The sequence below is a fragment of the Berghia stephanieae genome, chromosome 3, assembly GCF_034508935.2.
Source record: "Berghia stephanieae isolate SIO BIC M18660-M18661 chromosome 3, UCSD_Bste_1.3, whole genome shotgun sequence".
In the NCBI taxonomy this organism is placed as follows: domain Eukaryota; kingdom Metazoa; phylum Mollusca; class Gastropoda; order Nudibranchia; family Aeolidiidae; genus Berghia; species Berghia stephanieae.
Window position 1 is genome coordinate 59021590 of NC_088362.1, and position 27780 is coordinate 59049369.

Genomic DNA, 27780 nt, shown 5'->3' on the forward strand with positions numbered 1-27780 from the left:
GCTTTTTCTTGATTTGAGCCTGCTTTTGGGGCAATTGTGGTCATGAAGGGGGTGTCTCTGGTCCATTTCCTGTTTGTATTTTTGTATTTGGGCATGAGTTTCCCTCCGGATGTGTGGTGGGGCTATTCCTGCTGCACGGTAGACCAGTGGTAATGGTGTTGCTCTTAGCTGGCCCGTTATGATCCGGCAGGCGTTGTTGAGCTCGGGGTCTAGCTTGGAGGCATGGCATGATCGGGCCCATACAGCTGAGCAGTACTCCGCAGTTGAGTAGCTGAGGGCCAATGCTGTGGTCCTTAGAGTTTTAGGGTCAGTTCCCCAGTTCATGTTTGCCAGCTTTCCAAGGAGGGCATTACGCGTGGACACTTTTGCCTTGGTCTTTCTCACGTGTTCTCTGAAGGACAGAGTTCGATCAAGCGTCACTCCGAGGTACACTGGGTGGTAGTTGTACTCTAATGTCTGGCCATTCCACTTGATGTTAAGTTTTTTGTGGGCTTGGTGGTTGTTGAGGTGAAATGCACACACTTGTGTTTTCCCTGGGTTGGCGTTCAGCGTTGGCGTTTTAATTCACACAATGTAAATTTTCCACTGACCCTTGGCGCACAGTTTTCTCGCTATGTGGGATATTTCGAGCATATATATGCATATATTTAAAGATAGTGAATGAATATCCTTATAGGAAACTTGATTATCAATTAAGAAATATTGATTCCTGTTAATTTTTGGTTGCGTCTACTTACTGCCAGGTGAAAACACAATATTAATTATCACTCCTACACACTAGTATAAATATTTTAATTCACACAATGTAAATTTTCCACTGACCCTTGGCGCACAGTTTTCTCGCTATGTGGGATATTTCGAGTTGAATATAGAGCAGTGAGCTCTAAGTAAATGAAATGGAGAGAGACCCTTATCTCTCCCCACTCCAATCTATATGATCTATATGGGTTTTCGACGGCAGTTGGAGAATCTCGAAGAGTCAATCATCTCAGGATTTCGGTTGGCCTGCTATTATTATTGGTGGTTGTCCGTTGTCCAATCAGATCTGGGTATCGTATTTGTAGCGTCTGTATCCTTAGAAAGTCCCGCTTCGACATCTCTGAGTTACGTCTTCCACATGTCTAACATATAGGTGCGAATTGAGATCTAAATGCAGGTGAGAAACCAGATGGCTCTCCTTTTATTGTCCCAGGGCAAGAACGATAAAACATTGTTACGCTTGATAGCCGTTGGTGATAGTTTTGTGTGTATTGAGGTATTTACAATCGTGGGAAGTTGTGGCGATTGAAATATGTCATTACAATCCTGTAAATATGATATAAACCTTTTAAAGGAAATTCCTTTTACGCCATGCGCATTTTCTAGTCTTCTCAACAAAATGTCAAGGTCAATGACTGAAGCATGCGTCGGTTGAATAACAACCAGGGAAGCTTTAAAATGGAGGTTTGGTTTTGTAGAACAACGCGTCGCCTCATCGCCTCGCAGTGTCAACAGTAGCAACAGGCTATTGTGAGATTGAAATTTTACCTCATCCTTCTTATTTATACGATTTGGCCCTTTTCAACATTGAAAAAAATGGTCCTTATATTGAAGAAACCTCAAAGAAAATCTTTTGGACGATCAAATTGACATTTTGAAGACTGGTTTAAGGATAAACTCAACACCCTCTGCTTTGAATCCCTTTCCAGGGTCAAGGGCATATGGGAGAGGTTAACACTTTATCTGGTGATTATGTTGAAAAAAAAAGTGCAGAGTTTCATAAGAATCGGATCATTTCATCATAAATTGGGCAATTTGATCAACCTATTATAAGCTAAAGACTGAAAAAATAATTGAGCAATAATGAAAGCAGAAGCTTCCAAAAAAAGAAAGCGATACATGCTGTGTGACATGTTGGGCTCAAACCCCTTCTTCAGCAACAGTTTTCGTTATTCGCTGAGAAAGGGTGTTGAGATTTAAAAGCTGGATGCTACGTATTGTGTTCTCTTTTAAAAACTGTTTTCTTCATTTGGGTTAAGTGATTGCGATTATCTATTTTATAGGCAATGACTGTATACAACCTGCACACGTGCTGGCGACAGTTGGGCAAAACTGGACGCATGCTCAGCCAAATGCTGGACGACATTACAGATCTTAAGGTGGTTCCTGCATTTTAAACCAAACCGCTCTGATTCAGAAATTGAGTCGGATGTTAAGATTTACGGTAAGCAATGTCACGTCTATGTGGGAGAGTGGCAAGTAGGAGTAGAGAGATAGGAGTTAGATAGTTTCGCCATAGACTGAGTTATCTGGTGCCTGTTATTGTCAAGTAAAGCTCTAGACAACTTGACTGATAGTAAGAGAATGTTTTTAGGTTTAAAGAAATAGGTAGTAGAAGTGGTGATAGATTATTGGCACGTTATATAGGGATAGGTAGATTCAGAAGGTACGTATTAATCCCCGTTCAAAAAGAAGTTATTTAATATAAATCAACAGAATTGCCTCATACAAAAAGAAGTTAACAAATAATTAGCCAATGAATAATAGTGCGGTTTTAATTCATGAAATTTAGACTATGGGTATTTAATTTTCATCCCGTATCACAAACTATCTATTTTTCTTTGTAAGGGTGCTTATCTTAAATATGACTGGTGGCGGCGTAAGGTTTCTTATGTTATATGGGACAGAGGCCGGTCCGTTCCAGTAGTCTCATTGGATCGCTTGGGAGATTCCACTCTGTATCACTTGTAACCAAACAAACGCTTGCTTGTTCTCCAGATGCAGGTATGGTTGGCAACCTGATGCATGTTTGGTCGGTACCCGATGCAGATTTGGTCGGTACCCCGATCTGTGAAAATTCCGGAGACAATCTTTGACTAGGTTGTAATATTTTAATTAATACCCTTGACGTCACCAATGGTCTAAATGATGAATTAGTAATTTAATTAACGGGTCACATGAAAAATAGTGGGATGGTGAAAGATATGTATCAATGAGAACATAATAATCAATGAATATAAGTACTGAATAGAACTATCGTGTATTAGCGATAGCACATTAGTAAATGAAACTCGTGTAATGCAATTCATTCGGTTGAAGGCGTACATACTATATATAGAATAATATATACATATATAAACATATAGAAAATATAGTAAATGGATATTTTATAATGACACGAGTATCAATTACTGTTTATAACATGAGTTATTGATTTCTGTTATTTTTGTTTATTTCTACCTACGGCCAGGCGAAACACGATATTAATTATCACTCCTACACTCATTAGTTTAATTGGCATTGATTAATGATAACACAATGTAAGTCCATCACGTATACTCATTCACACATGTCTCGCTACGTAGAAATTTCGAGTCCCTATGGAACCAGTGAGTGCTAAGCAGATGAAATGGAAGAGAGCGAGGTGGATCACTGTTAAAATTTATATACATTTCTCACGGGAGTTGGTGAATCACAAGGAACCAATAATATTCCGGGATTTGGCCTTGCCTGGTCCATCACTGGTGGTTTCTTTAGACCAATCGTGTTCTGTGTGTCATCGCTTTTAGCGTCTTGTAATCTTGTTAATCCCCAAATAGGTCAGTTATGTGTGCCCGTCAACAGTGTCGGTTAAACCACATGACCCATATTGCCTAGCACCTACGTATGAATTAACGTAGTATCAAGATAGCGTCAATCCCGTATCTATAACAGATGGCTTTCTTTAATTATGCCTAATGCAATAACGATAACATATGGCGACGCTCTGAGAGTATGTATTGAGAATATGCATTGATTTATTTACAATCCTAGGAAAGTGTAGAGGGATTTTAAATATATCACAACAATCAACAACAACAACATCATCGTCATCATCATCATCATCATCATCATCATCATCATCATCATCATCATCATCATCATCGTAATCATCATCACCACCACCACCACCACAACCACCACCACCACCACTGTCATTTATACCGTGCTGTTTTCATTGATGAATATGAAAACACATATTATATTACAATAGAAGTACAGTAGTAACGTAAATACAATAAAATCACTGTTTTTATTTGTTCTCTCCACCTCCCCCTCTCAGGAAACGAAAACCAAGTACTGAATGAGGTGACAATTGGCCCCAAGGCTGTAGATGTGTTCCATGAGGAGTTCGATTTTTACATTGCAAGTCAACCCCTGAACCAAGTGTACCACTAGAACGACGTATCATGCTTGCTTGAACTCGTGTTAACAGACACCGATATGAACATATTTGCAGGTGTGAATTATGGGTTCGTTATAACATTTTTGTAATGGATTAATGGATGCTGTGTTTGTTTGAGAGTATTTCCATTGCAACAATGAGACCAGAACAATTTGGGTTATCAGACCTGTGAATAACCACACGTCCGTAGACGGCAATATGGGATGGGGAGAGATTGAGGTGGTTAGTTGGGAGAGAACTTTCTTAAGTTTAGATGAAATCATCATTCCATCTCTTCCGTGAATTATGAGAAATTCTCAAATGCGAATAATGATACCAATTGTAATAAATCTTTGTTAATCAGACGTGTACTTGATTTCAGGTTTTATAACCTAATGAGTTGTAGGACCCATAGTTGTCATGGAACTTCTCTAAAAACCAACGCAAAAATACAATGTCCAATTTAACAATGTCAAAACAAGCCTATAATTGACTTAGGTTAAATGACCTGCAAATATTTGCACGTAATATTAATCTGATTTTATCGATGAGTATCAGGTTTTCTTATTTTGAAAATAATATCATCATTCAACCTTCAAAACGCATGTTTGAAAGATATCACACAGGGAGTTGGTTAGTCAATGAGAGGTGTTCATTTCTAATGTCAAATCTCCAGCATCATAATTTAGATTCGAGAAATATCTACCCTTTAGGTATAGATTCAATAAGTGTGCACTGTTAATTCTTAGATGTCTACTCTTTCATAGAAATATGTGTTCAATAATTGTGCACTGAGAAATTTTAGACAGACTTGGTTCAAAATACAAATTTTATTTTTAATACATGCATTTAGTTTTTGTTAAGAAGATCGTAATTTTAAAAAAATGTAATTACACATATAGATTAGCCAGACCCAATATGTACCGACCAGATTGCCTCTCTGCGAGTCATAGTAGAACAGTCTATAGAATGGAACTCTCCTCTTATTGTCAACTTTCTGGATTACGAGAAGGCTTTCGACAGTATTGACAGAGCAACATTGTGGAAAATTCTGGCACATTATGGACTCCCTGAAAAGATAGTAAACCTCATTAAGGAAATGTATGAAGGATCAAGTTGCAGGGTTGTACATGAAGATCAGCTTACTGACAGCTTTGAAATTAAGACTTGTGTCAAGCAGGGATGCTTGCTCTCACCATTCCTGTTCATCCTTGCCATTGATTGGCTAATGAAGGAAACCTCCAAAGGGAGAAGAAATGGGATACAGTGGACCCCTGGACACAGTTGGATGATCTGGATTTTGCAGATGATCTGGCTCTTCTGTCCCACACCCAGGACCAGATGCAAGCAAAAACCACAATTATAAACAGCCTCTCGGAATCAATTGGTCTAAGAATTCACCCTGCAAAGTCAAAGGTCTTGAGGATAGGTACGCGTCAAAGGGAGCAGATCAAAGTAAAAGATCAGGAACTCGAAGATATAGACACTTTCTGCTATCTCGGAAGTATAATTGACAAGGATGGAGGCACGGAAGCAGAGGTGAAAGCACGAATAGGAAAGGCACAGGCTGCATTCACATCTTTGAACAGAGTTTGGAGAACTAAAGATATCTCCCTTCAACTAAAGCTAAGACTTTTCAACTCAAACGTGAAGTCTGTCCTACTGTATGGATGTGAAACTTGGAACGCATCACAGGCATGTATAAGGAGGGTACAGATTTTCGTAAACAGGTGCATGCGTAAGCTACTCAGAATAAAATGGATGGATAGAATAAAAAATGAAGAAGTATGGAAAAGAACACAGCAGAAACCAGTGGGAGAGGATATAGGAAGAAGACGATGGAGGTGGATTGGACACACGCTTAGAAAGAATGACTCAACTATAACAAAGAAAGTATTGGACTGGAACCCTCAGGGCAGAAGATCAAGGGGAAGGCCACGAGGAACATGGAAAAGAATTAAAGAAGCTGATACACAGAGAAGTGGTAAGACCTGGAATGAGATAAAAAAGTTGGCTCAGGATAGAGAAGGATGGAAACTGTTTGTCTGTGGCCTATACCCTGACCCAGGGTGAAAAAGACAATGATGAATATGTGGGGAACGACGTGCGTATATTTGAAGGTCTGCTAACAAATTGATTTAACTTATTTGTAATGGACCAAATTTTGGGTTGGTTTGAGCGTATTTACATTACAATAATGAGCCAATTCATTATTTGGGTTATCAGACTTGAAAATAGATGAACGTTGGTAGGGAATCAAGAGTAGACCATTCATTATTATCTTGAGGGGAAAAAAGACGTATCTATTTTTTCCCTTTACTGTTAGACTCAAGAACTATAACTATTAAATATAACGTTGCCAAATTTTTAAAAGAAAATTATCTCCCTTCAAATGATGATTCACTTTGATTTTGTTTTGTTAACATGCTTGGAATTCTAAACTTAAAATAAAACTGCATCCTCATAAAAGTTTATTGTTTTCTTTGATCTATAATAAATTATTTTCAAGATTTATCATTGTCTATCCCACGACACATATTAATAAAACGGAGCACTATTGGCTCGCCTAACTTTCCTCTCTCTCTCTATCTCTCTCTATCTCTCTCTCGCTCTCTCTCTCTCTCTCTCTCTCTCTCTCTCTCTCTCTTTCAGCCGGTCGCAGGGTGTAGTATCAATCGAATGCCTTGCATAAATAATTTTTAAAAGATAATAATACAATTCCCTTTGATCATCACCAAGGAGAAATTTGTCTATAGGGTCTTGTCGTGGTGTCAAAATGGGAATTATATGGGTGGACTGGAATAACCCAGGCATTGGCCGCAGTGCAGCGCGACAAAGTGAGCTAGGGCGAAGTGACTTGCTCAAGACCACACAACGAGGCTGGTAGTCGAACTCGGTACCTTTTGGGTACGAAACAAAGACCGTACCGCTGAGCCACGCTGCCCCAAGTATGGATCTTTGACGTGGTGATATTTTTATACTATCTTCTCAAATGACTATTCTCTACATCGATAGTCGGCGGATCAAACCTCGGAAGTCTCGCCGATCGTGAATGTCAGAACTTCAGAGGTTTGATCTACCGATTATGAAAGTCAGGACTTCAGAGGTTTGAACGGATCGTGAATGCCAGGATTTCAGAGGTTTGATCTGCCGTCCATCGATATCCTAAAATTTCTCAATACTATTCAGCTGTACTCTGAGGAGAATTTATGCTAGAAAACTCATCCTTCTAAATATCGATCGATTAAAATAATTACTTCATCTTTGCAAAATCTCTAAAACCTGGGACTTCGTAGCCATCAAGATTTAGAAACCCCCTTCCTGAAATAATTGAGTCTAAAATATTAAAGCAAGCAAAACATAAAAGAGAAATTGTCAAGGATTTTCTTTTATCGTACGTGTCTATACTGTCGTACTCGGGAAAAAAACCCATATTTAAACATTAGGGCAGAAAACTCGTTCTTCAAATATCGATCGATTCAAATGACCCTCATCTTGTCAAAAACTCTCACACCTGGGACTTCACGAAATCCCAAGTTTGAGAGTTTTTTGCCGAGATATTGCCCTGAAAAGAGTTTTTTTAGTCATTGACATCCATCTGCCTCTATATTTTCTAGTGTTATGGCACTCGCATTCTGATTGAAAGGTCGGGGTTCAAATCCCGAGCGGCTCATAGTTGAGTCCTTGGAAATGGCTCTCAACTCACATTCTCTCATCGTACTCAGGTGTAAAATGAGTACATGACCAGTGTTGCCTCTGTCCGACAAAATGTAATATCGCCCTAGAAGGCATCATGTCTCATCCTACTTGTTAAGAGTTGCTGTTGGGTAGGGACCCCATCTAGAGCGCTTTGGACACGTATAGTGGATATTGCGCTATATAAAAGCCCACGTTTTTGTTAAGCGCATGGACCACGACATCGTCATGGTAATGCGCTATAGAAATGTTATACATCATTACTCTTTAACTAGTGGCAGCGTGGCTCAGAGGTTTGGTCTTTATTTCATACCAAAAGATATAGAGTTCGACTACCCGTCATTGAGCAAGTCACCTCGGTTTAGCTCATTGTGCGCCCTGCACTGCGGCTAACACATTGGTTATTCCCTTGGAATAGACTCTAAAGACAAATTTCCCCTTGGGGATTATTAAAGAGAATTTTATTTTTAATTTTATCTATGTATCAGTTGACACCCCAAGAGATATTTAGATTTTATTTCAAGGCCCTGGCTGGGCCATCGACACTAAAATGAAAACTTATGAAAAAATATTTGCACTAAGTAAGAAGGCACCCATCTGAATACTTAATTAGATACAAAGCTAGATATGTTAAATTGAGTATTTATATAGCGCAATATCCACTGAATGTGCTCAAAGCCTTTTACAAGGGGTCCCTGGACGACAGCAACACTTAACATGTACGGCGGGACATGGTGCCTGTTAGGCGATATTAACTTTTTCGGAAAAAAAACTAGCTGTCTATGGCCAGGTACTCAGATTTCACACCTGAGTAGGCTGAGAGAATGTGAGCAAAGAGCCTTTTCCAAGAACAAAACTATGCGCCGAGCGAACCCAGGACGATCCGATCCGAACGCGAGTGCCATGCCACTAGACCAAATAGCCGCACGAAAACTGAAACCTTATAATAAAACATTTCGACCAAGGATAAAAGACACCCATCTAAATACTTGATTAAACATAAAGCTGCATATGTTAAACAACAAAAGGTTGGTGACCAAGTGGATAATACCAGTGCACTGTAGTCTTAACGATCAGAATACGAACTCAAAATTGGGTTTCTCTTTATTTTCTCGCCATAGAGTTTGAATATCTTTGTATCTATCTGCCTTTCAAAAAGCGATAAGATAGCAACACCTTACAATACATTGCGAAAGGTGGGTTTTTACATTTTGATAATATGTCAATGAAACACGACGACATAATTGTCTGGCGTGACTGACATGCGATTCCTGTGCAAAATCAGCTGTCTCGGATAAGAAAGGAGCAGTGAGTGAAAAACAAACCAAAAAAAACAAAGGAAAAAATAAAGGATTTGTCATACCGACCAGTTCTCAAAATAAAATCTACATTAGAATATATCTTTCCTTCTTTCTTTTTGAGCACTTATAAGGAGCAATGGTTACTAAAGGTGCTCAAAGCGCACTTACAAGGGGTTCCCATATGATGTGTAATGGTAACTCGTTTGAGAAGGGACTCAAACCCAGGACCTTCCAGAAGGCAAGTCTCACAAGACCACATAGCCGCTCAACAAAGTTGAATTGTTCTTATGATCCGTCGGTTGGATGTCATTGCGCTTTTTATTCTTTTTTTTTATCCACAGATATTCAATCGAATACTATTGAAACGTTGTTGACTTTAATTGAAACTGTCATATCTAAACATATCTTAATTTTGTTCTTGTAATTGTGCGGCTATGTGATCTTGTGGTATGACACTCGCTTTCGAATCGGAAGTTCCTGGGTTCGAGCTTCGCTTGACGCACAGTTGAGTCCTTGGAAAAGGCTCTTTACTCACTTCCTCTCAACGTGTTCTGGCGTAAAATGAGTACCTGGCCGTTAACATCGTTGTCTTTGTCGGAAAAATTGTAATATCGCATAACAGGCGTCACGTCTAGTTCTACATGTTACGTGTTGTTTTTGGTCAATTGACCATTTGTAAAGCGCTTTGAGCATGTCTGGTGGATATTGCCCTATATAACAATTTTTAATATTATAAAATCTCAAGTTTTTAATATGAATTTGGTATAAGTGGAACTTAACAAATAACCATTTTTTTTAAAAATCACATTTAGCATGTTTTAATTTAATCTTTTTTTCTTGTACCTGTAAATTTTCGACTGTCTTTGATATCTGATTTGTTTTAAATCAGCATCTCCTTTTTTCCATTTTTTACTCTAGCAGACTGTCATAAACACACATATATAGACATAAGAGAGAGAGAGAGAGAGAGAGAGAGAGAGAGAAAGAAAGAGAGAGAGAGAGAGAGAGAGAGAGAGAGAGAGAGAGAGAACGAGAGAGAGAACACGAGAGCGAGAAAAGGAGACAGATAGAACGAGAGAAAACGAGAGAGAGATAGAAAGAGATGGAACGAGAGAGAACGAGAGAGAGAGAGAGCGAGAGAGAGAAGGAGAGGGAGAGAGAACCAGACAGAGAGAAGGAGCGTGAGAGAGAGACGAGAGAGAGAACGAGAGAGGACGGGAGTGAGAACGAGAGAGAGAGAGAAGAGAGAGAGAGAGAGAGAGAGAGAGAGAGAGAGAGAGGTTTACCAGAATAGCAAAGGAAAGACATTATTATCAACAACGGGAGTCGGCGTGACGTCAAAACCTACGTCTTCAATATGGCGGCGATTCTAAAAAATGTTATGGATTGGTCATACCTTCATAACTCACCCTCCTGACTCATACCTTTTTCCGGGTCGCCGTGTTTACAATAAATCCTTATCAAGTGATTGATGGATAAATCTCCCTAGCTAAACGAAATCTGGAATTCCAGAAAACGTTATTGTCACACTGCTCTGACGTTTCCCGTCAAAGCTTGGAACGGATCAAATGTCACCAGCTGATGCTAGAATATTTCTTGTCACTTTCCAGGTATAAAACCGGGTAATATTTGCTTTCTTGGCGCGATTCCTATAGTGATAGCAGTAGGATAACTAGCTAGCTTTTAGACTAATAAGCCGTTGTTGATTAGTTTGTGTTCTCATAAAACGGTTTTCGTGTTTCGTTTTGTAGTTTAGGTTAGCCTGTAAAATAACCACTGACATCTAATATCAAGAAGGTTCTAGAAGAAAAACAAAAGGCGATTATATCCTTAGTGAGGTAAGCATTACCCACATGAAATAAATATTTATCTTTTTATACTCCAATAACCTACTTTGATTATGTTAAATTAAGTAATTAAGGAGCAGGCCCCTGTGTAAGATAAAAATTTAAACAAGTGTGTATGAAAGGTGCCGGACAAAGCAAGAAAGAAAAATACGAGAAAAAAAAAACATCCTCGACTGGGGATCGAACCTCAAAACTTCTGATTACGATCAGACGTGCTACCATTACACCATAGAATGGCCCCCGATAATTGGGACAAATTTAATACCTGTATTCTCCTACAGGCTACGCGTTCTACGCTGTTAACCCTCGCTTTCATCAAACAACACATATATTAAACACTAGAGGACGAGGAAGAAGACAATTGAGTTGCTCCATTTTATTTTATTTTTTGTTGTTGTTGAAAATATCAAATTAAGAATGAATATTATTTTTTGATTATGAGAAGAACGTGGATAAGCATTCTGAAAGAGCAGCAGTCTCCTCACGCAGAGGGAGGGTGTTGATCCCGAGTGCAGTTGTGATTATTTCCCACCCCCTTCACCCCTCCTGCCCGTGCAGTTGTAATTGGGTATTAGGGCTTGTTAGATGTGACGGAAAGTGCTTTATTTCGATTGATTAGTATCGGTATCATGCATATAAATAGGCTACAGACCATTTATATTATAAAAAATAGGATGAACTCTTAAAAAGAAAAGAAATGGAGCTCTTATATATCGCAGTATCCACTAAACGTGCTAAATTCGTTTTAAAAATTGCCCCTGACCAACCACATTACGTGAAACGTAGAAAGAGACGCTAAATCATTTTTGCCAGTCTCAGTTTTGAGAGTTCTTGACTCATTAGGACCATGGAGCAGGGGTTTGTCCCCGTTTCTATAGCACGGAGCAAAAAATGGCAATTGCTTGTTACCATTTGGATAGGGTGCTATTCCATCGCGGAAACCAAAGTACTTTCCGCCATATCTAACAGACCCAGTCACCCTTTTACTGCTGGGTGGACAGGGGGATAAAAAAAAGCTTGACTGCACCCTTGATCAATCTCAGTTCATTTGCGTGTGAAGCGAGTGCTCTATCAACGGACTTATCGGGACCCCAATAGATATTTAAAAGACGAACGATATCGGACAACAGGCTGTCAAGAATCATTACACATGCTACTCATTAGTCAGTCACACACAAAAAAAACCCCAAACAAACAAAATATAACAACAACAAAAAAGAAACCTGGATCTTTTCTGTAGTGCAATTTCCACTGAACGTGCATAGAGCGCTTTACGAGGGTTCCCTGACCAACAGCAACACGTTACGTGTCGAACAAGACAGGACTCCACGATGCGCCGAGCGAGATCGAACTCAGGACTTTCCGATCCTACATCTAGGGTCATACCACTAGAGCACATAGCCGCACATAGTGACAATCGATATAGGGCAATAGCCTGTCACGAATCAAATGTACATGGTACTCATGAGTCATCCAGGCCTTTGGTAAAACATAGGACAACAGTCTGTCACGAATCAAATATACATTTTACTCATGAGTCGGTCAAGACTTTGGTAAAACAAACAACTTGTCTTCTACTATTCTTCTTCTTCTTCGAGTGCCAAGTCTGTGCCAGACATCGGTGATCATGGTACGCCATTCATGTCTCTGATCAGATAACCTCAGAAAACTAATATTACTCTTCTCTTTCTTTTTTGCCCAGTTGTTAAAACTATTAAAATATTTTTTTTCTTGGTCTACCTTTACTCTTTTTACCTTCTATCTTTCCTATGAGAGCAGAATGCTCAATGTATTTATGTCGATTTTGGTGTTCTAAAATTGCATTCGACTTTTTCTTATTGTACGAATTAGTAACCTTTTCGTTTAAGTTTGCTTTACATACTTCTTTATTAGTTTTCTTCTCTGACCATGAGATTCTGAACTTCCTTCTTAGAAACCACACTTCTGCTGCCTTCACTTTCTTTCTAATGTCTTCTGTAATAGTCGAACTTTCACAGCCATTTAACAATACTAGTATATTTCATTGTTATCGCTCTGAGCCATTAAGCCCTAATGTCTTGTGGTATGACACTCGCTTTCAGATCGGAAGGTCCTGGGTTCGAGCCTCGCTCGGCGCGTAGTTGAGTCCTTGGAAAAGGATCCTTACTCACATTCTCTCGCCGATCTCAGGCTTAAAATGGGTACCTGGCCGTTAACAGCTTTGTCTCTATCGGAAACAAATTATATTTTATTGCCAAACAGGCATCGTGTTCCGTTCTACGTGGTACGTATTGCTGTTGAACAGGGACCCTTTGTAAAACGCTTTGAGTATGTTTTGTGGATATTGCCCTTTACATTAACTTTATTTTTTCATTTTTGAGAGGGGGGGGGTGACATCACAGACACTATATAGAATAACAACCTGCTCCAATTTAACATCACAAATACGGTAATGAATAATAATATGTTCCAATTTAACATCACAGGTACCATAAAGGTTAAGATGAGCAATTTGACCAAGAACGTGTTGCCTCTTCCTGCGGTGCTCCTTTGTCTCAGCTCCATGGTTGTGATGACTGTAAACGCAGCACCAGAGATGCCAAAATTGGTCAGGAAAAGGGATACATGGCGTATGTAGATCTCCTACACATTGGGAGATAATAAACTACTCAAAAATTGTGAACTCTCTCTCTCTCTCTCACTCTCTCTCTCTCTCTCTATATATATATATATATATATATATATATATCTGTCCTCCTCTCTCTCTCTCTCTCTCTCTCTCTCTCTCTCTTGTGTGTGTTTGTGTGTGTGTATGTGTGTGTGTTTGTCTATATTTATCTACCGTCATCCTCGCTCTGTCTCTCGCTCAAAAATTGCGTTATGTTTTAGCAGCGTGGTCGGAGACAGACCGTAACATATAACCATTAACTTGCAGTCTGTCATTTAAAGCCACTGATACCCATATTTTGACATCATTTTTAGGTTTGTGCACCGTCTAGTGAGTTGTTAGTAGAGCTCAAGAAAACAAGTAATTTCATTGGTTTAACTGTTGAATATAACTCACGATTTGTCTTCTTTTGTGGCCATAGTCTTGTCTTTTGACATATTTTTGTCGTCAGTCTCAGGCTTTAAGTTTACGATGGCTACAGTCATGCCATAAGTTTACGAAGGCCACGGACAGTGCCAGGCCATGAAATTACGAAGGACACGGACAGAACCAGGCCATGAGTTTACGAAGGCCACGGGCAGTGCCAGGCCATGAGTTTACAAAAGCCACGGAGAGTACCAGGTCTTGAGTTCACGAAGGCCATCGAAAGTGCCAGGCCATGAATTTACGAAGGCCACGGACAGTGCCAGGCCATGAGTTTACGAAGGCCAAGGACAGTTCCAGTCCATGAGTTTCGAAGGCAACGGACAGAAACACATAGATGGGTCATTGCCTCTCACTTTTCTATGCTCAATGTAAAAAAAAATAAAACGTCCATGCAGCTGACAGATTGGCGAACCAAACTTTGCGCATATTACACACCGTTATTATAGTAATCTTTACCAAATTAATTGGAGTATTGTTTACATTTGGCAACCGATAAATTAGATATTATTTTGGGAAAAAACCTTATAGCAAATATTTCCTTAACCATATCCTTACCACCCACAGAAAAATCGTCACATTCGTTACAATGCAACCGACCATTATCTCATTCTGATTTCTCTTGCAAGTTACAAAATTTAAAGAAATCCTTTGATTACATCTATAAATAATATACACTGTGTTGTAGAGATTATTTGTTATTCTTTTGTTTGAGTAAAAAAAGTATATTCTTGTGTTGAGTGGGAGTGAATTTTCGGGGAAAAATCTAAAAATAGCGGGTAAGGAGCGAGTTAAACCGTCTAAATAAATATTCATTTTTCATATCTCCGTTAAGAAAATATAACAATAAATACTTATTGAACCAAAAAAAAAAAAACAAGCAAGGAAGAAATTTAAAAAAAAATTCCTTCTCTTCATCCCTATGGGGAAATTTGTCTTTAGGGTCTATACCAATGGAAGACTGGAATAACCCAGGCGTCAGTCGCAGAGCAGCGCCGCAAGTGAGCGCGTACGAGGTGACTTACTCAGCGGTACTTTTTGGGTACGACGCAAATACCTTACCATGAAGCACTCTGCCCTACTACTGAGCAACGCTACCCAATTCGAGACTGATTTTGAAGAAAATATAAAAGGGCTGAAAGGGAGAGTTTGGAACGGCCTGGAATCACTTGAAAAGTTTATCATATTAACTTTCATATATCTGTGCTGTCAGTTGAGTGATGAATGTCTGCAATATCTAATTGTGCTATAAATTTGCAATCTTTTGAATAACTCTTTTGAGCTTTTGATGCTAATCGCATGATGGAGTCGATGTGTGATGAATAATGATGGTACGTACTTGAGGCTTTATAAAAATACAGCAGTTGGATATTAAATTGTCTAATTGAGAAAAATGGAGTAACTTCTAAAAGGTTTGGTTTTGCTTTTGACATTATCAAACAATTTTTGTTGTTTTTTTTTAATTTAGAGTCTTCAAAAGTAAGAGAACATAGAACAATGCTTTAATGTAATTTCCTTGCTGTATGATTCAGCATATTTTCTCTGCGGCAGTTTAACACCCATCGTTTACATCTGTGATAAGCCGATTTAAATTTATAGTCTTCAAAAGTAAGAGAAGATAGAACATTGCTTTGATGAAATTTCCTTTCTGTATGCTTCAGCATATCTTCTCTGCAGCAGTTTAACACTCATTGTTTACATCTGTAATAAGTATATTTACAAACATCTTACCTAATATGTTAAACTGTAGAGTTCTTAATGCATGGTGAGTAGTTGATATGATTTGGTTTGGCTTTTCAGAAATTAGTTTCAGGTTTTCAATCAACACAATTCCTCTTAGAAGAAAGAAAAAAAGAACACATTGATATGATTTAAGTCTACAATATAATCAAAGCAGGAGAGAGAAAGGAAGTCTGGAAGATCCCGACAGGTATCCTTGAGGTGTGTCTAGAGTCAGCAAGTTTTACTTTTGTCTTACAAGTGGTTGGTTTAAGAATAAGATTGACTGTTATTGAATTGGGATGCCGAGTCCAGGCATATAGGTAAGGGGACATGTTTTCATGAAGCAATGCAATATCGTATGTAACAACGAAATATGATCTTTCTCGAACAATCTGAGGTATGAGGTCACCTTTCTTCATCAAGAGAAGATTGAAAAATGAAAAATAAGATCGGTTCTATGTGCATTCTTACAACCTGTAAGATTCTTACAATCGCTAATTGTTTTGTTCTCTTCGGTTTTTGTTTTCCTCGATTTCAGATGTTTTTCCCCATCAGCAGAATTTGATTCCATATTGTTAAAATAAAAAAAAAGTTTTAAAATAGCAAACAACAAAATAATCAATTCAATTAATGAGCGGTAAATTTTTATACGATACTGAAATCATGTTGAAGCCGACGCCTAACCAAACGATATCAAGAAGGAATAAAACTGTGTATCTCTCTCCGGTGTTACGCGCAAAGTTATTTTTAGACGTGACGTCATTTGGACGGCGATAACTCTTGTGACCCATCTGTGTGTTTCTACCTCTGGCGAAGTGTTACTACTGTGAGAAGTTGCTCCATCTGGTTGATATCCCAAATGACCGATCGGGATAAAACCTGCAATACGTTTCTTTTCTTCTAACACTGTTACTTCATTTATAAATACCAGCAAAAATCATATTTGATTTATTATCAAAAATGAATATCTTATACAAACAGTGTTAATACAAATGCTTTAAATTTTATAGTGTCGTTGTTAACTATTTATTAACACAAGAATCAAATCTCCGAAGTATTTTATTTGGTCACCTGATATTGCGTCATCCCAACCAAAGCCTTACGCTGTGTTGTCTTTAAATGGTTTCCTGTGACCAGATGAGCATGAAGATTGTACCTCCAATTATCTGGACATCAGGAGAAGATGTTTTGATGACAATTTGCCTGGTTTATGTACACTAACTGTGGACCCCAGTGAGTTATTACATTAATGCATGTCATGTTGTTGTTGTTGTTGTTGTTGATGATGATGATCATGTTGTTGATGATGATGATGATGATGATGATGATGATGATGATAATGATGATGATGATGATGATGATGATGATGATGATGATGATGATGTGATGTGTGTGTGTGGTGGTGTGATGATGGTGGTGGGTGATGTGCGTAGTGGCTGGTGTATGCTGTGATGGTGGTTATGGTTGTGAGTGGAAGCTTATCGTGGTGAGCCCATGGTGGTTTCTGAGGTGGTGAAATGGTGGGGTGGTGGTGGTTTGTAGGTGGTGGTGCGTGGTGAGGGTGGTTGGTGGTGGTAATGGTGGTCGTGATGGTGATGGCAGTGGTGGTTGTGATGGTGCTGGTGGTGGTGGTGACAATGGTGGTGATCGTAGTAGTGGTTGTTAGGGTGGTGATGGTGGAGGTAATGGTGGTAGTAGTGGTGATGGTGGTGGTGGTGGTAATGGTGATGGTAATAATTGTGGTGGTGATCGTGGTAGTGGTGATGGTGGTGGTGGTAATGGTGGTGGTGGTGGTGGTGGTAGTGGTGGTGGTGGTAATGGTGGTGATCGTGGTAGTGGTGGTGGTGGTGGTGATAATGGTGGTGGTGGTGGTAATGGTGGTGATCGTGGAAGTGGTGGTTGTGATGATGATAATGGTGGTGGTGGTGGTGGTGGTGATGGTGGTGGTGGTGACAATGGTGGTGATCATGGTAGTGGTAGTTGTGATGGTGATAATGGTGGTGGTGGTGGTCACAATGGTGATGATCGCGGTAGTGGTTGTTAGGATGGCGATTGCAGTGAGGACGACTATGATTATTCAATTATTGGCAAATGAAATGGGGGGGGGGGAGGGTAAATTTTGATTAGATTCTAAAATTGTTTAAATTAATATAAGATAACCTGACCACCGAAGCGTGTATGGAAAAGGGAAATAACGAGGGACTCTTATCTCATGGAAAAAAATTCAGTTCCTAATGCTATTCCAGGAAAAAACCGGTTCTGATTAAACAGATTGAGAATCGAGAATGGTAAAACTTGAAAATGTAAATAAGTGATAGTAGGAGGATCAAATTTTAACTGTGAAGGAATAGTTCGATTTGAATAAAATTAGAATCGAGAATGGTAAAAATTGAAAGTGTATATAAGTGAAATTCCGAGAGTTGATCAAATATGATTTTCCTTGACTGTGGAGCAATAGTTCGATTCGAATAGAAGGAGAATCGCCTCATCGTCCTGCAGTGTCAACAGTTGCAGAAGGCAATTGTGGGTTTGAAATCTTACCTCATTCTTCTTACTCATTTTGGCCCTTTCCGACATTACAAATCCCATCCTTATATTAAAGAAGTCTCAAAGAAGAGCGTTTTGACGATCGAATTGCTGTTTTAAAAGCTTCAGAAGACTGGATCAGGGTCACACTCAACACATTCGAAACTGAAACACTTTTTTCAAGGTCAAGGAGATATAATGGAAGTGTAGCGTTTAGCTGGTGACTGTCTATCTACTCGTATTATTAAAAAAAAACATGGTTGGGGGTTAATATTGCTCCGAATAGTCAATTTTTAGTTTTTATCATCGAACACAGAATTACTGCCAAATTTAAAACAATATCAAAACTATTTTTCGACTGATATACGTCACTTGCAACCCTTTTTAAATATATTCAACTGTCGAGTCCAATAAAGTAATACTCAGTTCTGACATTGACCTTTATAAATTATTGCGAGCATAAATACTTCTAAGCAATTCCAGCACATCCGCAACATAAGAGGATGACGTCAATTTAAATCCCGGTTGATACTATCAATTGATAATAACATTATGATTGTTGATGTCTCAAAATATGGTTTTGATCTATGTTGATTTCCACAAGAAAATAGTTTAAGTAAATGGTACTGCGTTTTCTTTTTTTGAAAGTATATAAATAGCATAACTACGTCTAGCCTCTAACACGTTAAAGTTTATAGAAACGGTGTTCACGTTCTCTGGGCATTATGATCGGTCATTTGACGTTGGCAATCGCTATCTGGTCGCTTTACTACGCGCACCGACAGATTTTTATTACCTGACCTATTTTTATCATTGATGGCTTAACCCTCTCCTTACCAACTATTGGAAAATCGTCGCATTCGTTACGATACAACCATTTTTCTTATTCGAATCATATAATTTAAAGACAATGAACAATGTGTTGTGGAGTATGTTTTGGTAAAGAAATTATGTATCGGAAGAACTTTACTGCTATTGTTTTTGAGTGATAAAAACATATTTTTGTGATATTTGGGTCTGAAGTTTTTGGAAAAATCCTGAAAATGGCTGGTTAGGAGAGAGTTAAAAGAATCGTCTCGATTTACGTTAATTTCCGTAATACAGTAGCATAATAAGTAAGATAGCTTGTTCATAATAGTCTTTATATCTCCGCAGATATTGCGAGTTCCCCACTAGTGTAGAAAAACAAAAGTAAATGTGCAAAGGGTCGTAAGAAAGGGAACATTCCTTCACAATCAGGGAAATCTATATTTGAATAACCCTCTAGTAAGCAGCAACGGACTGTAAGAAGATTAGACCAAAAAATGTCCAAAGAAGAAAAAAGGAGTCTTTCAGAGCCATTGGGCCCATGGAGCCTGGGTTTATCCCTTTTTCTATTGCGTGAAATAGACAATAGAAATTTTTTGTTATCCTTTGGATATGACTCTGTCGCAATGTTCTTTCTGCCAAATCTAACAGAGTCAGCTACCCATTCACTGCTGGGTGGATAGAGGGTCTGAAAAGAAACCTCGGCTCCATTCGGGATCGATCTTTGTATGTGAAACGTGTTGGCACAACCAACTGAGCTATCGGGACCCCCTTCAAAAGAAAAAAATAACAAGACAATAGGACATGTTTCAGGCTCAAAACCCTTTCTCAGCATCATTTGTTTGTTTTTTTGTTGTTTCTTTTTAAGGGGGGGGGGGGGGGTTGGGTTTTTTGTTTGTTTGTATTTTTGCTATTCGCTAAGAAAGAGTTTTGAGACTTGAATTTTACATATTGCTTTCCTTTTTGAATATTGTTCTATTCATTTTGGTTCAGTAAATACGGTAATTTATTTCATAGACGATGTCTGTGCGCAGACAATAACCTGCACTCGGAGTGGTAACAGATGGTCAGCAGAAGACGCATGCACAGCTATATGTTGGTCCGCACAAAAAATGATACATTGGTACCTCGAGCTTGACCCTGGCAACAATACAGGATCTATGACCACGGAAGTTACCACTTACCGTAAGCTTCTTATTCATTTTTATTACAGTCGCCTTTCCTTGCCACATCATCATCATCATCATCATCATCATCATCATCATCATCATCATCATCATCATCATCATCATCATCATCATAATCATCATCATCATCATCATCAACATCATCATCATCACCAATATCATTATCATCACCATCATCATTAGCATCAATATCATCATAATCAATAATCATAATATTAATAATAATAATAATATAATAATATAATAATAATAATAATAATAATAATAATTAATATAATAATATAATAATAATAATAATAATTAATAATAATAATAAAAATAATAATAATAATAATAATAATAATAATAATAATAATAATATAATAATAATGATAAATAATAATAATATAATAATAATATAATATATAATAATAATAATATAATAATAATAATAATAATAATAATAATAATAATAATAATGATAATGATAATGATAATAATGATAATAAGAGTAATAATAGTATTAATAATGATATAATAATAATGATGAGGATAATAATAATAATAATAATAATAATAATAATAATAATAATATAATAATAATAATAATAAGAAGAAGAAGAAGAAGAAGAAGAAGAAGAAGAAGAAGAAGAAGAAGAAGAAGAAGAAGAAGAAAAATGATAATATTATAAGGATTTTATATATACCGCGCCGAGGGTAAAAACAAAAATGGGCAGCGCTAAGTCTATAGAAATGCGACATATAAACGTTACTGTATAAAGAATAATAAATACCCGTCTTATTTATTATGGAATTAGCACTTTAAAATCACAGATTATCTATATTGAAATAGAAGTCATGACGTAAATATCTTTACAATCAATGTTTTTATTCATTCTTCCGCTTCCCCCCCCCTCCCCCGTCTCTTCGTCCTCCCCTTCCCCAGGCAACAATGGCAACCTATGGAAGCGCAGAACCTATTCCAGCCTCGGTGTACAGCAAGTCTATGACCAAGTCGATGCTTTCCTTGCAAGGCAACCCTTGTACAGATTGAAGACGTTCTCCGTGAGAACGACTTCCGTTACATGCTACCGACGCTAGAATCTTCCTGGCCACGAGTAGATGTAGACGTGAACATATCTGCAGGTCTGATAAATGGATGAAATAATGACCTCGTTTTCACTCTGTTGTAATTAGGCACTTGTAAGAAGTTTTTTTTTTTCAAAATAGAGATAGAGATCGACAAACTCCGCATATTCCACAAAGCATAAAATGAAAAACTCGAAATTCCAACTAAGGCATTTGAGACGGAGAAACAATAAAACAAGAAACTCAGCACTTAATTTTGAAATTCCCCTCTCAAGAACAAACCATCATCTTTACTCTTTCTTCCACTCCAGTATCCGACTTTGGAGCTCCCTACCAACCAATTGTAAACAAGCCCTTTTGACGGATGACTTCAAAAAATAGCTCCATGCTTCCCTCTAAAACCCATGCTACTGAAAAATCGGCTATATGATCTTCAGCCTGAATGAAGCTTTGGCCTTAATGGAAGAAGAAGAAGAAGATATGGTTATTAATTTAGCGTAAAGAAATAAAGGGGAGTGAAATATTTATTAGAATGAAAAACATATCGTTTCATTTCATTTAGCTATAACCTTATGACCGATTATGTGCCAAAAACACTTGTTGTTGATTGAATATTGTATTGCGTTGGTTTGAGAGTTTTACCATTACAACAGTCGGACCATAACAATTTGGGCTATCAGACCTGTAAATAAGTACACGTCGATAGACGGCAATATGGGATGGGGAGAAATTGAGGTATTTAGTTGGGGGAGGGTTGTCTTAAGTAAAGATATGAATTATCATTACATCGCTTTCGTGAAGCGTGAGATATTTTCAAATATGATTATAGTACCAATTGTATTAGCTCTTTGTTAATTCGACGTTTACTTATTTTCAGGTATGTCAACCCAATGAGTTTTGGGCTCATTGTTGTAATGGAAGTTCTCTTAAAGCAACCCTAAATATTGTCCATTATACCAATGTCAAAACAAACCTATAATTTAGTTCGGTTATCTGACCTGCCAATATTCCTTCGTAATGTTAATCTGATCTTTTTGATGCATTTTGGGCGACGTGTACATATATGCAGGAATCTGAGACATCAGCACATCCTTATGGGCCTAATTTAAAATTGTTTTTATGGACAATATTTTGCGTCATATTTCAGATTTCTATTACGACAATGAGCCAATAAGGAATTGGGTTATCAGACGTGCAAATAAGTGCACGTTGAGTTTGTGTATTCTTACTTTTGAAAAACAAACAAACATTCAAGCAGTTCATACGGAAAAGGTTAGTATAAGACAGGTGTCAACTTCTAAAGGCAAAAGGCCATCACTATAATTAAGATTCTAGAAATATCTATCGTATGAAAGAAATATGGCTATAATAAGTGTGAATTAAGAATTTGTAAATATCCACCTTTTGAAAAAAAATATGGCTACATTATGTTTGCATTGAGAATGTTTAGGTAAACTTGGAACAAAATAATTGTTTTTTATTTTTAACGCAAAAAATAATGAAAGCTAAAATGTATTTATTGTTTGTTCAAAAGATAACTAGGCCTGCCTTTTTTGACAATCTTTTCACCAATGTAAATTAACTGAATAAACTTGGTATGTGGAGAACGACGAGCACATATATAAAGGTCTATTAATCGATCGTAATTAATCATGGAACTGATTTAACTTTGTTGTAATGGGCGATATTTTTGGTTGGTTTGAGAGTATTTACATTACAACTGTGAGTCTAATTAATTGGGGTTATCAGACCTGAAAATAAATGACCGTTGGTAGAGAATCAAGAGCAAGCTCGTGAAAACAGCCGAGCAGACCATTCGTGATTATCTTGAAGGAAAAAAGACGTATCTTGTATTTCGTATCTATTTTGTTCCCTTTACATGGTTAGATTCAAGCACTATAACTATTAAATATAACGTCGCCAAAAGATTTTACAAAATTATCTCCCTTCAAATGTTGATTCAATTTGAACTTGATTTTTTCTTTACATGCTTGAAATTCTAAAAATAAAATCAAACTTCATCCTTATTCAAGTGTTTGCTTTTGCTCCGTTAATGTTTATTGTTTCCTTTAATTTATAATGAAATATTTTCAATATTTATCAATGTCTATTCAAAGATACTGGATCTTTATTCTGAGAAAACAAGGTTAAATTGAAGTAGCAATTAGTAAAATTAGAGAGCGATGGGGGCTGCCTGAAGCCTGGGATCGTGAAAATAAAACACAAGGAAAGAGCAATAATAGAACGGTTTTGGACGGGAACAATGAAAATAATGGAGGGTTCGGGTACAAACCCTTCGTCAGCACAGCGAAAAACAAATCATCTTAGAAAACAAAAAAAACAAAATGCAATATAACTTGCGTCAATAACGATAAAGGGAGTAAATCTGACTCATGAATGCACGAATGAACAACACAAAACAGACGACGTCGTTTGTTTTGTGTTGTTCATTCATGAGTCAGATTTACTCTTTTTATGTTTATTGACTCATTTAGGTACCTCTATTTCTTAATTTTACTGCTCAATTTGCCTACTACTCAATCAATTCGTGTGTATGATCAAATATCATTACGCCATCTTATTTTCGCTCTCTCTCTCTCTCTCTCTCTCTCTCTCTCTCTCTTCTTCTCTCTCTCTCTTCTCTATCTATTATCATCTTCTATTTCTCTCTCTCTCTCTCTCTCTCTCTCTCTCTCTCTCTTCCATTGCACACACACACACACACACACACACACATTTACAATTTTCCACCTATGTTATTAGGACAATCTAATATAAATATATATGTATGTTGTGTTTACTTGAAAATGGCCAAAGGCCGAAACGTCGTATGTTTTATGTTGTTCATTTTAGAGTCTGATTTACTCCCTTTATCTTTATTTCCAATATAACTTGCACTGTCTGTCCAGATCTGTATTATTTTTGTTTTCCACGTTAATCTGTTTATTGGTGTGCTCATACAGGATTTGTACGTGAAACGATCATTTTCTGCATTGTTCCCATCCGAAGCTCTCCATTAGCAGTAAGTAACATTGATTGTGGAAAATTCTAGTCTGGTGTTGTTTACTTGGGTAAGGCCCTTGACTCAGATGTGAATTTGTACCTGAGTATCAGCACGAAAAGGATCTCCAACTGGTGATTGGTACTGTATGAAAGAAATAACATTTTATAATCTGTTACATAATGTGTGTTGGGGGGGGAGAGAGGGAGAGAGAGAGAGAGAGAGAGAGAGAGAGAGAGAGAGAGAGAGAGAGAGAGAGAGAGAGAGAGAGAGAGAGAAAGTTTTAAAATACTAAAAGTAAAAAAACAAATGAAAGAAATATAGTAAAATAGAACTTTAATTTTAAGAAGCTTCAACAATATATAAGATATATAAAATAATTAAATTCATGAAAATAAATACAACAAATAAGTATATAAATAAATAAATATGTAATGAAATAAACAAACAAAGGTATCCATAAATTTATCAATCTACGAATCCCGCCGAAACCCGACGAAACCGATACAACCCGACATGGGAAGTAGGCAGCAGTGGGGAATGAACCAGGGACTCAGCGAAGTGCACACCAGTGGGGAGTGAACGTGGGACTAAGGGTTTCGGCCGGTTTCGTAAAAAAAAGTCATATCCGAGGGTGTTTCCCTTCTACGAATACGCCGAAACCCGCTGAAACCCACCGAAACCGGAAGTTATGGGAAGTGGACAGCAAACGGGAGTTAGTGAACCAGGAACTCAGGAGAGTGGACTACAGTATATAATATATTTCTCATTTTAAACCAAGAGATAGAAAGGTTCATACCAATCTCTATTGCTTTGCAAGAAAACCAGCAGAAATTGCCGTCACTCAGCTCTTTGTTATTGTTTCATGGACAGCCATTTTATATATAAGTCCTCACTGAGTTCTATAAACCAGCCTATACACGTCTTCGGTAATACTTAGTCATAGTTTTTTGTGTTGGCACGTTAAATATCTGGCTGGCGGATGTTATGAGTAATTTAACTAAACGGATAGCATAAATTGATTGATGCTTAGCACTTTAGATCAGATCAGCATTAGATCTAGCGACACGATTTCACATACTGATAGATTGTAAAAATATTCGTGCATTGAGAACTTGAACTGTCTTATCTGACTGTTTTACATTAACGAGTAATTAACATGAAGATAAAGATAACGGGAGTAAATCTGACTCATGAACGAACAACACAAAACAAACGACGTCTCGATCCTTGGCATTTATCAAGTAAACACAGAATACATTTATATTTATATTAGATTACTCTGGAAAAAGTCATATTTAGAAATTTGACCAGAAAATTCGTCCTTCGAATATCGATCGATTTAAATGACCCTCATCTTTGGCAAAACTTTTAAACCTGGGAGTTCGCAAAGTCGTTCTTCAGTCCCAGGTTTGAGAGTTTTTTCCTGAGATCAGTGTCATTTAAAACGACCGATAATTGGAGAACGAGTTTCCTGACCAAATTCTTAAATACGAGTCTTTTCAGATAACGGCATTCAATTTGCCAATACCAATACTGCCGTACTCTGGAAAAACACGTATTTAACGATTTGTCAGAAAACCTGTCCTTCAAATATCGGTCGATTTAAATGAAACTCATTTTGGCAAAAACTCTCAAACATGAGACTTCGCGAAGATGCATGATTTCATCAGGAATCACCCATGTTGTCTGAAGAGAGCAAATTGGGGGTTGATAATCTTGCCCGAGTAAAAAAAAAAACGAAAGTGCCTGAACGGGACCCGAACCTTGGGCCTTCCAGATCACAGTGTCATTCCTTACCCACTCGGCCACGCATTTTAAAGAGTTTTTTTTTCCATTACAGCAATGAGCCCAATAACATTTTGGGTTATCAGACCTGGAATTCATATACGTCGGTTTAGGGAAATGATAATTGACAAATAAAAACGAGTGACATGATCGGAATCTTATGATAATTAATTATTGGACGTGACCCAGTGATATTTGCTATCCATATAGTAGAGACAATGAGAACAATAAATTAGTGCAGAGAGGTTGGAATAATTTCCCACCGATTCCAACGCCAAGTCACAGAGAACTGGCGGTGATCTATGGTAATCCACTGTACCAACAACTCTATCGTTCTCTGGAAAAAAAACACATATTTAAAAATTTGGCCAAAAAACTCGTCCTTCAAATATCCATCGATTTAAATTACCCTCATCTCATAATGCGGCGATATGGTCTTGTGTTATGACACTCGCTTTTAGGTAGGAAGGTCCTGGGTTTGAGCGTCGCTCGGCGCATATTTGAATCTTTGGAAAAGGCGCTTTACTCACATTCTCTCGCCGTGCTTGGGTGTAAAATGAAATGAGTAAATGGCCGTTAACAGAGTTGTCTCTGTCCGAAAAATGCATTATAATATCGCCTAACAGGTGCATTGGCTTGTTCTTAATATTGAATTTTGCTGTTGGACAGGGACCCCTTGTAAAGTTCTTTGAGCACATTTAGATATTGTGCTATATAAAAGCTCAATTTATTGGTTTTTAATGTCCCTCATCTTGGCAAAAACTCTCAAACCTGGGACTTCGTGACGCGTGGAAACAATTGTGTCCGAGCGAATTAAAAGGATAAACCATTAATGGGAAACTCCAAATATATAAAATAAATAAAAATAAGATAAAAATAAAATTCCCTTTATTCATCCCATAGGGAAAATTTGTTTCCACCGCAGTGCAGAGCCGCAAATTGAACTAGGGCGGGTGTGACTTGCTCACGGCCACACACTGCAGCGGCGGATGATCGAACTCGGTACCTTCGGGTAAGAATCAAAGACCGTACCGCTGTTACCTCCAAATGTGGCATTTGAAGGGCAAGTTCATACCTGATGACCATCTGCAGTCAGCATCTAAATCACATCATAGATCATTAATTTTGCACTTAATTATACATGGCGGTAATAGCAATTCGGCTTTAATTATAGCAAAAACAAAGATTCGTTTAATTAGTCAACTACCGGGCTCAAGCAAAAAACGCGTGTTTTAAAATTTGGCCAGAAAACACGTCCTTTAATTATAACTTGATTTAAATAACTCTCATATTGGCAAATAGTCTCAAACACGGGACTTCGCCAAGTCTTCCTTAAAGTTTAAGATTTGACAGGTTTTGCCAAGATGAGAATCATTTTAATCGATCAATATTTGAAAGACGAGTTTTCTGGCCAAATTTTAAATACGTGTTTTTTTCTAGAGTATGGAGCTTAACTAATTACTTGCCGATATTGTAAAATGAAGAGTTTGATCCCTGGCATATTCTATTTAAAGGATCAGACAAATTGTTCTGATGCATCAATTCCCAATTACCTCCTGAAGTGATTCGTCGGCTTTTTAGGAG

General features: G+C 37.7%; 1 protein-coding gene across 2 annotated transcripts in view; it reads left to right on the plus strand.

The window, feature by feature from the left end:
- The first annotated feature begins 10795 nt into the window (after positions 1–10795).
- The window catches only part of LOC144968089 (uncharacterized), a 26166-nt gene continuing 9181 nt past the window's right edge, over positions 10796–27780 (plus strand). Inside the window, exons 1-5 of one of the 2 annotated variants that reach the window (XM_078906078.1) lie at positions 10796–11018; positions 13493–13636; positions 16957–17052; positions 20170–20337; positions 21265–23432. In XM_078906078.1, the coding sequence (XP_078762204.1) occupies positions 13510–13636; positions 16957–17052; positions 20170–20337; positions 21265–21419 (546 nt within the window). In that variant the 5' untranslated portion in view covers positions 10796–11018; positions 13493–13509 and the 3' untranslated portion in view covers positions 21420–23432. Of the gene's footprint in view, positions 11019–13492; positions 13637–16956; positions 17053–20169; positions 20338–21264; positions 23433–27780 lie in introns of those variants that run through there. The other variant, XM_078906079.1, reaches the window with a different exon arrangement.